This window comes from Petaurus breviceps, unplaced genomic scaffold, assembly GCF_028583685.1.
Source record: "Petaurus breviceps papuanus isolate PSGF00001 unplaced genomic scaffold, PetGlider_PUasm1.0 90617, whole genome shotgun sequence".
Taxonomy (NCBI): Eukaryota; Metazoa; Chordata; class Mammalia; order Diprotodontia; family Petauridae; genus Petaurus; species Petaurus breviceps.
In genome coordinates, this window is record NW_027187287.1 from 2,869,127 (window position 1) to 2,880,475 (window position 11,349).

The 11,349-nt window shown below is 39.9% G+C and overlaps 1 protein-coding gene across 1 annotated transcript; it reads left to right on the plus strand.

Moving 5' to 3' along the window:
- The first annotated feature begins 9,812 nt into the window (after positions 1–9,812).
- Positions 9,813–10,251, plus strand: LOC138142871 (ATP synthase subunit ATP5MJ, mitochondrial-like). The gene has a single exon (XM_069063937.1). The coding sequence runs from the start codon at positions 9,910–9,912 to the stop codon at positions 10,093–10,095; it is 186 nt and encodes a 61-aa protein (XP_068920038.1). The 5' UTR covers positions 9,813–9,909; the 3' UTR covers positions 10,096–10,251.
- The last annotated feature ends 1,098 nt before the right edge of the window (positions 10,252–11,349 follow it).

Consider the following 11,349-nt stretch of genomic DNA (forward strand, 5'->3'; position numbering starts at 1 on the left):
CATCTGCATAGAGATGATAATTAAATCCACAGGAGTTGATGAGATCACCAAGTGAAGTATAGAGGGAGAAGTGAAGAGGGAGGGCCCAGGACAGAAAGAACCCTGTGGGGCCCTTTGGTTAGAGGGCATGATCTGGATTTGGATCCAGTAAAAGGGAAGGAGCAGTCAGCTAGGCAAGAGGGGAGCCTGGACAGTGTGGTATCCAGAGAGAAGAGAAGTATTCAGGAGGAGAGTGTGATCAACAGTATCAAAGTTTGCAGAGAGACAAAGGAGAATGAAGATTGAGAAAAGGCCATTGAATTTGGCAATGAAGAGATCATTAGTAACTTCAGGGAGAACAGTTTCAGTGGAGTAATGAAATCAGAGGCCAGATTGTAAGGGCTTAAGAAGAACTCAAGAAGAGAGAAAGTAGACTTATAACAGATGATCCTTTCAGGGGGTTTAGACACAAAGGGCTGTGGTTGTGTATCCTTCATTCTTGAAGAGGACCGTGACATCAGGGAGGTGATGACATAACTTGCAATTGACTCTGATTTAAGTGAGGGAGGGCTGTGCAAGGTCACCAGCCTCACTTTTTCCTCCAGAGCCATCTGGGTCCAGTGGCCAGTTATTGATCAGGACAACTGGAGATGGCCCAGGATGCAGTGGGAAACACAAAGGAAAGAAGATTCCATAGTTATCAGGGATGGAAAGATCAAGTGAGGGTTTTGTTTGTTTGTTTTTGTGGATGGCAGAGACGTAGACATATTTGTAGGCAGTATAGAATGAGCCAGTAGAAAGGGAGAAAGTGAAAATAAGTAATAGAGTGAATATCATTCTGTTGGAGGAGACAGGATGGAATAGGGTCACTTGAACGAGTAGAGGGGTTAGCCTTGGGAAGGAATAAGGCCACATTATCATATGAGACAGGGGTGAAGGATGCTGCAATAGTAGGAAGCATTTGAGGTATAGGCGATGAGGAAGAGGGAAGAAGAGAGAAGGGGGAGTTTAGGGTGAATGGCCTCAATTTTGTTTTCTGTAAAATATGAGGCAAGATTCTCAACTGAGAAGGTAAGGGAAAAGGAGCCATGAGAGATATAAGGAGGAATGAAAAGATTTGGAAGTCCACAATTATTTTCTTCATCTGCAATCAAGTTAAATGAATGTAGTGTAGTGTTATGAAAATAAAGTAAAATCTCCCTATGAAGAGTAATGAGTCGATAAGGGAGGTAGTAGAATTACGTTGCAGCAGTGAGGGCCCAGTTGAGGTTATATAACATAAATTTGTAGTGGACCAATTAGAACAGGTTGTGTGATTTTCTCCACCCTCATTCAGCAGCATGTGATTGTAAGAGCAAAAGTGACATGATGAGACACTCCTCAGTTCCCTTAAGGTTACAGGAGAACCTTGGGTGAGAAGCAAAATGGTAAATCTAACCTACCCAACCCTTCAGGCAGCAGGGATCAGGGTAGCCAGTGTTACAGACTAATGCTCAGTGGAACCAAAATGGTAGAGTAGTAGGAAGTAATGTAGTGAACTCCCCTCTACAAATTTTTCCAAATAGATCTAGAAAATGCACCAGACTGAATCCTTCTGGGGAAATTTGTAAAAAAATTATTTGTTTAACCCAGTTCAGCATGAGGAGAAAAGGAGGTCTGTGGACATTGAGGGAATTGTATACCAGGGCAAGAGGAGGTCCCAGACCCATACCAAGTCACTGTGATGGGGACCAGGTGAGAACTGGCAGCTTTGTCACCCCCTCCCTGACACTGGATCACTGATCCAGAAAAGACTGAGAAGAAGACCTGCTTAGCTGAGTAAGTGTTCTTGGGCATAGAGTCCCTGGACGGTGTGTGTGGAGAAAGAAGAAAGTACAGAAGTAACAGCAACAGAGTGACTCAGACCTCAGGTTTTGTGTCTGGCATCTCCTAATATCTAGCCCAACCTACAGAGGAATAACTAAGGCAGGAATCCCAGACCAAAGAGCCTACAATTCTGCCACTCAGAACCAACAAATCTTCCCAGCTAACTGATAGGGATGAAGTCCACCAGCTACCCAGATTAGGATCTTGAAGAGCTCAGACCAGAGGTCAACAATCAGACTTTGCCCTGGATCAGACCACTTTTGGAAGTACTGAAAGCTTGCAGGTCCCCAGCCTGTCCCTGGGAACAAGGCTTAATACCAAGAAAGTAGCACAGGACCAGTACAGATTTTCCCTCCAGAAGTTTGACAGAGCCCAGCCCTAACATCAAGTCCAAAGTTGGAAAGTAGATTGGAAGAATGGGCAAACAAAAAAAAATGTTGTGGTTCTCTCCACCATTAACGAGCTATTATGAGGTAGGAATGCTCAAGACATAAACACAGAAGAAGGGACTGACTGCCTCCAAAATATCTACAAGTAATGCTTTGGAGAAAAATATAGCTTGGGCACAAAGTCAACTAGAATTCCTGGAAGAAATGAAGCATGATTTATTTTAAAAAAAAAAAAAAGATAAAAAATGTTTCCATAAATGGAAGGAAAGAGTTTGAGGAAAAAAATTAGAAAGGAAATGGTAGACACTCAGATCTTCTCCCAAGCTAGGTGCCAGGATCTGATGCTGCTGCTGTAGTTGTATCCCTGAAACAAGATAATAATGGTTGGAGTCAATGGATATGGCACCTGGTGGACATTGTGGCTATCAATGACCCCTTCACTGACTTCAGCTACGTGGTTCGTCTGTTCTAATATGATTTCACCTATGGCAAATTCAAGGGCACTGTCAAGAAAACCTGAGAATGGAAAGCTGGTAATCAATGGAAAAGCCACTACCATCTTCCAGGAGACTGATCCTAGCAGTATTAAATGAGAAGATACTGGAGCCAAGTATGTTGGCTTTACCACCATGAAAAAGGCTGGTGCTCACATTAATGGATGGAGCAAAGTGGGTCAGTATCTCTGCCCCTTCTGTAGACTCCCCTATGTTTGTGATGAGAGAGAATCATGAGAAATATAATTCCCTTAAGATTGTCAGTAATATTGGGGGTGGCTAAGTGGCTCAGTAAATAGAGCCCTGGAGTCAGGAGGACCTGAGTTCAAATCTGACTTCTGACACTTAATACTTACTAGCCATGTGACCTTGGGAAAGTTACTTAACGCCAATTTCCCTGCCTTCTCCCCTCCAAAAAAGCAAAAAAAAAAAAAAGATTGTCAGTAATACCTCCTGCATCACCAACTGCTTCTGTCTCCCTGACCAAAATCATTCATGACACCTTTGGCATTGGGGAAAGATTCAAGACCACAGTCCAGTCCATTACTACTACCCATAAGTCTATAGGTTGTTCCTCTGGCAAGCTGTGGCATGGTGGGTGTGGCACTGCTGCTACTAAAACTATAGGCAAAGTCATCATCCATGAAATATATGAGAAGCTCTCAAGCATGTTCTTCTGTGTTCCTACTCCCAATATATCTGTTGTGGATCTGACCTGCCACCTGAAGAAACCTGCCAAATATGATAATATCAAAAAATGGTGAAGCAAAGTATCAAAGGGAACCTTGAAAGGCATGTTGGGCTACACAACAGACCAAGTAGTATCCTGTGACTTTAACTGTGATACCTACTCTTCTATCTTTGATGCTGTTGCTGGTATTGCCTTCAATGATGATTTTGTCAAGCTGATTTCCTGGTATGACAATGAATATGGTTATAGCAACTGTGTAATAGATCTTACAATCTACATGACCTCCAAGGAATAAAGTAGAAAGCCATGCATCTTCAAGTTCAGTCAAGAGAAGAGTTCCACCACTGGGGAGCCCAGCTCTTTAGCTTCCTATGCTGGGGATTTCATGCCCTATTCATACCCCAAGGCACCCCTGTGGGGTGGGGCAGAAAGTATAGAGACTTATGTTGTTTACCATCAGTAAAGTCACCATATTAGTGCAAAAAAAGAGAAGAAAAGAAATGAGAGCTATGGAAGAAAGAATTGGAAAAGGAATTAATAGCTTGGCATAAGAGGTACAAAACCTTACCTGAGCAACAAATGCCTTGAAAATTGGATGGACCAAATAGAAACCAATGATTCCATGAGACAGCAAGAAATATTAAAACAAAGTTAAAAGGCTGGAAAAAAAAGAAAATGGAAAGTATCTCATAGTAAAAACAATTTACCTGGCAAACAGATCAAGGACAATAAATTCAAGAATTATTGGACTACCTGAATGCCTTAATCAAAAGAAAAGAGCCTAGACATCACATTTCAAGAAATCTTCAGGAAAACTTCCCAGATCTCTTAGAATCAGAGGACAAAGTAGAAATAGAATTCACTGGTGACCTCCTGAAAGAAACCTTAAAATAAAAACCCTTTGGTATATAGCCAAAATCCAAAATTTCCAGCTCAAAGAAAAATACTGCAAGCCACCAGAAATAAATAATTCAAATATCCAGGATACATAGTCAGGATCACACACAATACAGCAGCTATCACAACAAAGAAGCAGAGAATGTATAATATGATATTCCAGAAGGCAATAAAGTATGGGCTTACAGTCAAGAATAACTTACCCAGAAAAACTAAGTATAATGCTACAAGAAAAAAAATGGATCTTTAATGAAATAGAGGACTTCCAAGTATTCCTGATGAAAAGACCTGTGGAGAAACTTTTAAGTTCAAACACAGGTGCAAAGAGAAGCATAAAAGGGTAAACACGAATTAGCAATGATAAAGGGCTAAACAAGGATAAACTGCTTACATTCTAATATGGGGAGATGATACATGTGTCCCCTCTGAACCCTATCATCATCAGGATTCATAAAGGGAGTCTAAATAGACAAAGCTTGGGAGTTGTCCTGTTATGTTTTGATAATCTTAAGAATGCAAAGAGAGGAGAAAAGGAACATACTTGGGTGGAGGGAAGGAAAAAGAAGATTACAGAAAATTATCTCATAATCCGGGTGCACAAGTAGATATCTATAGACACTGGGGAGGGCCTTGGAGGAGTATCCTAACACAAACCTCACTCTCATATGCACTGGTCAAAAGAAGGAAAAATACACACATACACACACATAGAGTCAGGTACAGAAATATATTTCACTCAATAGGAAAATGGAAAAGAAAGTGGAGAAGGGGGAAAGGGGAATTAGAAAGAGAGGATATGAAAGAAGGGATTAACTGTAAGCAAAACAAACTCTAAGGATATACAAAAATATTTATGATACTTTTTCTAGATGGAAAAGAATGGGAATCTGATGGGGTGCTCATAAATTGTGGAATGGATGAATCAGTTTTGGTATCTAAATATAATGGAATACTATTATGCTTAACTTTTACCATTGGGATGACCAACCAGGATTCCAGAGGACTAATGATCAAACGTGCTACCTACCTTCTTATAAAAGTGTGAAGAACTCAGAATGCAGAATGAGATAAATATGTTTTTGGACATGGCCATTGTGGAAATTTGTTTTGATTAATTGTTAAAAAAAAAAAAAGACCGGGTGTCAAAGAATTGGATATTAAGGGGATGCCCATCAATTGGGGAATGGCTAAACAATTGTGGTATATGAATGTAATGGAATACTATTGTGCTAAAAGAAATGAGGAGCAGATGGACTTCATATTACCTGGAGAGGCTTATACAAACTGATGCTGAGTGAGAAGAGCAGAACCAGGAGAAATTTGTACACAATTACAGACACAATGTATGTGTGACGACCAACTTTGATAGACTGGACTCTTCCCAGCAATGCAGGGTTATAAATCAACTCCAGAAGACTCATGATGGAAAGAGATGTCTACCTTCAGAGAAAGAACTAGAAAGAACAGAGTTTAAATGCAGATTGAAGCAAATTACCTGCTCTCTGTCTTTTTCTTGTTTGGTTTTGTTTCCTCTTTCCCATTGTTCACTCCATCCTATACAATCCTTCTTTATAACCTGACTAATGTCTAATGTGAAACTATTTGCAGATCCTATATGTATGCCACCGTGGGAGGGGGGGAAAGGGGTGAGAGGGGGAGAAAATTTGGAACTCAAGGAATTGTGGAATTGAATCCTGTAAACTAAAAGTAAACAAATAAATTAATAAAGACCAAAAAAATAAAAAATAAAAAAGACTGATGTCCCTTTTAGCTTAAGTATTTCCCCTTCCCTCCCTTTATTCCAAAGATTAAAAAAAGGAGAATTGTCTTTGCTGTTTCCCTATCTCCTAATCATGGCCTCTTTTCCATTGCTCTCTCCTCTCACTCCTGTCAGGGATAATATTGTTGCCTCTGCTGGACTCTACAGTTTTAACAGAAAGTACCTTATTTTCTGGCAAACTGTCTCAAAAGCAGAGTTAGAAAAAAAAACAACTGGAGTCTCAAAACTATGTGTCCCAGAATATACAGGGTATACAGCAAGTGCCCAGAAAACCAAACAACAAAGAAATTGCTATTCCTTTCCCCTTGTGAATTCGAGATTCGCTTAGCACCACAATAAGTGTGTGATATATTCCATATCCTCTGCAATCCTCACTTCACATTCTGGTGGTGTTACCATGGAAACTTAGGATGCAAAAGTGACTGGCAGCCAAGCAGACATTTTTTACCCAGAGTTCTCAATGCTTCTGATGATGAACTTGAGGACTTCTGCAAAAGAGAGAGGCCTGAGTAAGGGGGTTGGGAAGGAGAAGTAAGAGTGTTCAAGTCACGCCAGAGAAGCTTGAACTGGTGCCACATTCTTGACTGTTTAAGGTAGGAGCAGAAGGAAGGGCTATAGCAAAGGCCTCAATGGCAGAACCAAAGAGAGGTCATATAACCCAGTGCACAGTGAGTGGGTACTGTGATTGGCATAAATCACACCAACCCAAGGCAGATCATGGAGTTAGCTGGTTAGTCTCCCACATGAGGTACCCTACACCTTCATTTCCCCTCTTCCATCCTTGGGGAGTGAGTGGTCATCTGATGAATATTTCATTCACTTCTTGCTTCTCCTCCTTCCAGGAAAGGGGAAGAGTAAAGTGGAGAGAAGCCTATTCTTCCTATACAGTAGGATTGAAATTTATTTCCATTGCCACAAAATTTGGGGGCTACCAAATCTGACTAGTGTGGTTAACTATGGAGTCTTGTACTTCTTTCATCACTCCCTTTCAGTAACCTTCCTCTCCACACCAGTTTCTGTGGGAAATTGTCTACTATCTTTTTATTTATTTATTTTGCTTTTTGGAGGGGGAAGGCAGGGCAATTGGGGTTAAGTGACTTGCCCAAGGTCACATGGCTAGTAAGTGTTAAGTGTCTGAGACCGGATTTGAACTCAGGTTCTCTTGACTCCAGGGTCGGTTCTCTATTCACTTGCCACCTAGCCGCCCCTTCCTATCTTTTTAAAAGAAAAAAAAAAACACCTCTACCTCTCCATAATTTGTTCCTCAAGGATCATTAAAAGTTTTTTCATTGCCCTGTCCATCTTGATCCTCCTCCCCATCCAGGGCCAGGGGGAAAGGGCAGATAAAAGATCCAGGGATCAAACAGCACCCCAACAACTGGGCACCTGAGGGAGGGGCAATGGGCACCACAAAGGAGGAGATTTGGGTGTGATGGGGTAGGCCCAGTATTCTATATTCCCTTCTGTTACCCCTTCTCCTGTCACATATACCCCTACACACACACACACATTGGGGTGTGAAGCCACACAGGCACATATTTACACAGCCTGGCTCATGCCTGCATGACTGTATGAGGATTGGTCCATGTCATATGAGGATCATTTTAAGGAATTGGGTATGTTTAGTCCAGAGAATATATGACTTGGGTGAACAAGATTGTTTTCAAGTATTACAAGGGCTGACTCATTATGGGACTAAGACATTCCATTTCTATTATTCCATTCTAGGAATAATAGGTGGAAAGTGACGAAGAGGCAACTTTGGGCTTGATGTCAAGAAAAGCTTCCTAATTGTTTGAACCGTCCAGAAGTGGAATAGGCCACTTATAGAGGATGAGTGTTCCCCTCTTTGGTCTTCAAGCAGAGAGGCTGGATGACCATTTGTTCTGTAAGTTATAATGAAGATTCCTTTCATGTATGGGCTAGATTAGATGCCTGCCAAAGTCCCTTCCAAATCTGTCCAAGGGACAGAGCCAGAGACAGCCATAATACCTTTCAGTCCAATGGGTGAGACCTTTTCACAGAGAAGAAAGGAACTCTTTTACCCCCAAGTTGCTTAGCGACTAGCTGCCTTACTCCCCAGGAGATAGCTGCTGTGACATAGATCTTTTTCTCTCTCCATGCACCGGAATGTATCATGCTTCCAAATAAAGTCAAAGTAAGTCCAGGCTAAGAATGACATTTTTTTTTCTATTTCTGTCTGTATTTTTACAATAGCCTCCTAAAGAATCTTTCTTCCTTACTTCTCTCCCTGCTTCATTTTGATGCTAGACCTATTGTATTTGCTCTAACTCAAGTCTTTATAGCTATTAGTCTCTTTCGCTGCCAAACCCTAGAAGAAAAAACTGCCTATATAGGTTGCCTCTATGTCCTCTCAGTCACTTTTCACCCCTCTGCAATCTGGCTTCCAACCACAACACTTAACTAAAACTGCTCTCTCTAAAGTTACCTAGGATTCCTCTTTCTTTTTTTCTGGGAAAAATATTAACTTTTTGATTGAACACACTCTTGTGAGTTTTAAAGTTGACATGGAACATATTATTTTTATTTTACCCCTCTATTCATGTGCCTCTCTCCATGTCTTTCATTTTTAGGAAAATGAAATAGAAGCTAGAGAAAACTTCAAAAGTCATGTTTTCTCCAAAGCCTCATTATTTTCTTTTACCTCTTTTTTTTTTTAACCATTATTTTCTTTTTCCTCTGTTAAAGAAACATAACTGGGGTGGCTAGGTGGCGCAGTGTATAGATCACCTGGCTTCAGACACTTAACATTTACTAGCCATGTGACCTTGGGCAAGTCACTTAGCCCCAATTGCCTTGCCTTGCTCCCTCCAAAAAAAAAAAAAAGCAAAAGCAAGGAAAGGACCATAATTGAACAGAAGAATCCTATATTTCCTGTTCATATAAAACCAAGGTGGTGCTTATCCATTGAGAAAATGGCTAAAACAAATTATGATGTATTTATTATAATACAATTATGATTGTATGTGATACAATGTTGATAAAAGGGATGGACTCAGAGAAACCTGGATTTGTATATTTGTATAAACTGATTCAGAGTGAAGTGAGAAGAATTAGAAGAATAATTTATTCAATGACTACAACATTGTAAAGACAGTCATAAAGACTTAAGGATCAGTGTAATGACTAGTGACAATACCAGAAGACCAATGATGAAGTATACTATGAATCTCTTGACAGAAAGGTGACAGACTCCTAAGGTACACAGTGGGACATTCATTTTCAAATATGACCATTCACAATGTATGAATTTGTTTTGCTTGACTACATATATTGATTACAAGGAACATTTTTTTTTTTAAATTTGGTCGGGGGGAGAGAATATGAGGACAGAAGGAGAGTAGTGATAGTAATGCAAAAAAATTAATAGAAGCATCAGTGAAGGATTTTTTAAAATGCATGGAAGAGAACAGAAGGAGATTCAGAAGGAAACTAGGCAATTGGATCAGCTATAAAACTATCATATCGAATTTATTATATATGTAAAAAATGAACAAGCTGTTTCTAATGAAAATTTGTGTTTCGTATATAATCCTCTTTTTCTCTTCTTTGTATGAATTTGTTTTGAACTCAAATTTTTACAAATAAAAAAAGCTAGCTATTGGTATTTGTCAAGTTCAGAATAACAAAAAATGAAAAAAATTAAAAGATACATGATGACTATGATGACTACAGAGAAGCTCAGAAAGACATAGGAGTTTTTGGGGTCACCTTTCCGAGCCTTTGGCCTTCTGCTGTTCCCTGCTGCCGGCCCAGGCCCCTGCGCGGCTATTCTTGCAGAAGCCAGCCACGATGTTACAGTACTTAATGAAAAATGTTTGGACACCACTGAAGCCCTACTATACCCAGGTTTACCAGGAGATCTGGGTAGGAATGGGTGTGATGGGGTACATTGTTTACAAAATCAGAAGTGCTGATAAGAAAAGCAAAGCTTTAAAAAGTTCAGGTTCAGCTGCTCCTGCTCATGGACATCATTAACAGGATTTACTTCAGGATTATGCATAATGTGAAACATCAGGCTGGCTGTAAATTTGGGCATTTGACGATAGAAGAAAGGATGCGAAGATTTCCTTTAGGCTTTTGTTCATTCAATGAAATAAAATCATATATATATATAAGGAAAAAAAAAAGAAAGACATAGGAACAGATGCAAAGCAGAGTAAATAAAATCAGCAAGACAATATACACAAAGACTACTACAATGTAAATGGTAAGAACAACAAAGCAATCAAAACTAAATGCTGTAAAATTATAATGACCAGGCTTGTTCCAAAGAAGAGATCAGAGAAAAATAGATAATAGCTAACATTTATTTTTTTTATTCCATTTTCTTTAGTTTGTGAATTTTTTAACATTTACTAAATTTTTTTTATTTGTAAAAATTTGAGTTCTAAATTCTCTCCCTCCTCCACCTCAGCCCTTTCCTCACTGGTTTGTTGTGATTGTTGGCCTTCATTCTCGAAGACCAAAAATGACGTCATTCTGTTAGAGTCAAGCTATAGTGTGTCTGATCAGACCAATATGAGCTCAGAATGCTCCACCATAGGTCAGGTACAAATAGTCCATGTGAACATTTGGGGTGGGTTCTCTAAATATGCATATCTGTTTCTTTTGAGCTACTTCAATTCTACTTTGCTCATAGAGCACAGCACCTTCTCTGATGAGAGCATGCCATGGTGGGTGGTCCTGTATCTATGTCTTCCATGTCACACCATCAATTCCAAAGTTCTTAAGAGACAAGGTCAAGAGTGACCTTGTATTGCTTTTTTTTTGTCATTTTCTTTTTGCTTGCCATGTGAGCACTTGCCATATGTGATTGCTCTGTAAAATAGTCTTTTAGGCAAGTGTATGTTTGACAGTCAAACAATGTGACCAGATCATCAGAGCTGAGCTCTCTGCAGTAGAGTTTGAATGTGTGGCAGTTTAGTTTGAGAAAGGACCTCGGTGTTGGGTACCTTATCCTGTCAGGTGGACTTCAGAATCTTCCTAAGACAATTCAAATGGAAGTGATTCAATTTCCTGGCATGGCTCTGGTAGACTGTTCAGGGTTTGCAGGCATACAGCAATGACATCAGCACAACGGCTCTGTAGACCTTCAGTTTGATAGTCAGTTTAATACAACTTCTCTTTCACACTTTCCTTTAGAGTCTCCATTAAACTAGCTCTGGCAATGCATGTGTCAACTTCACTATGAGTATGTACATCCCTGAAAAGTATACTGCAAAGGTAAGC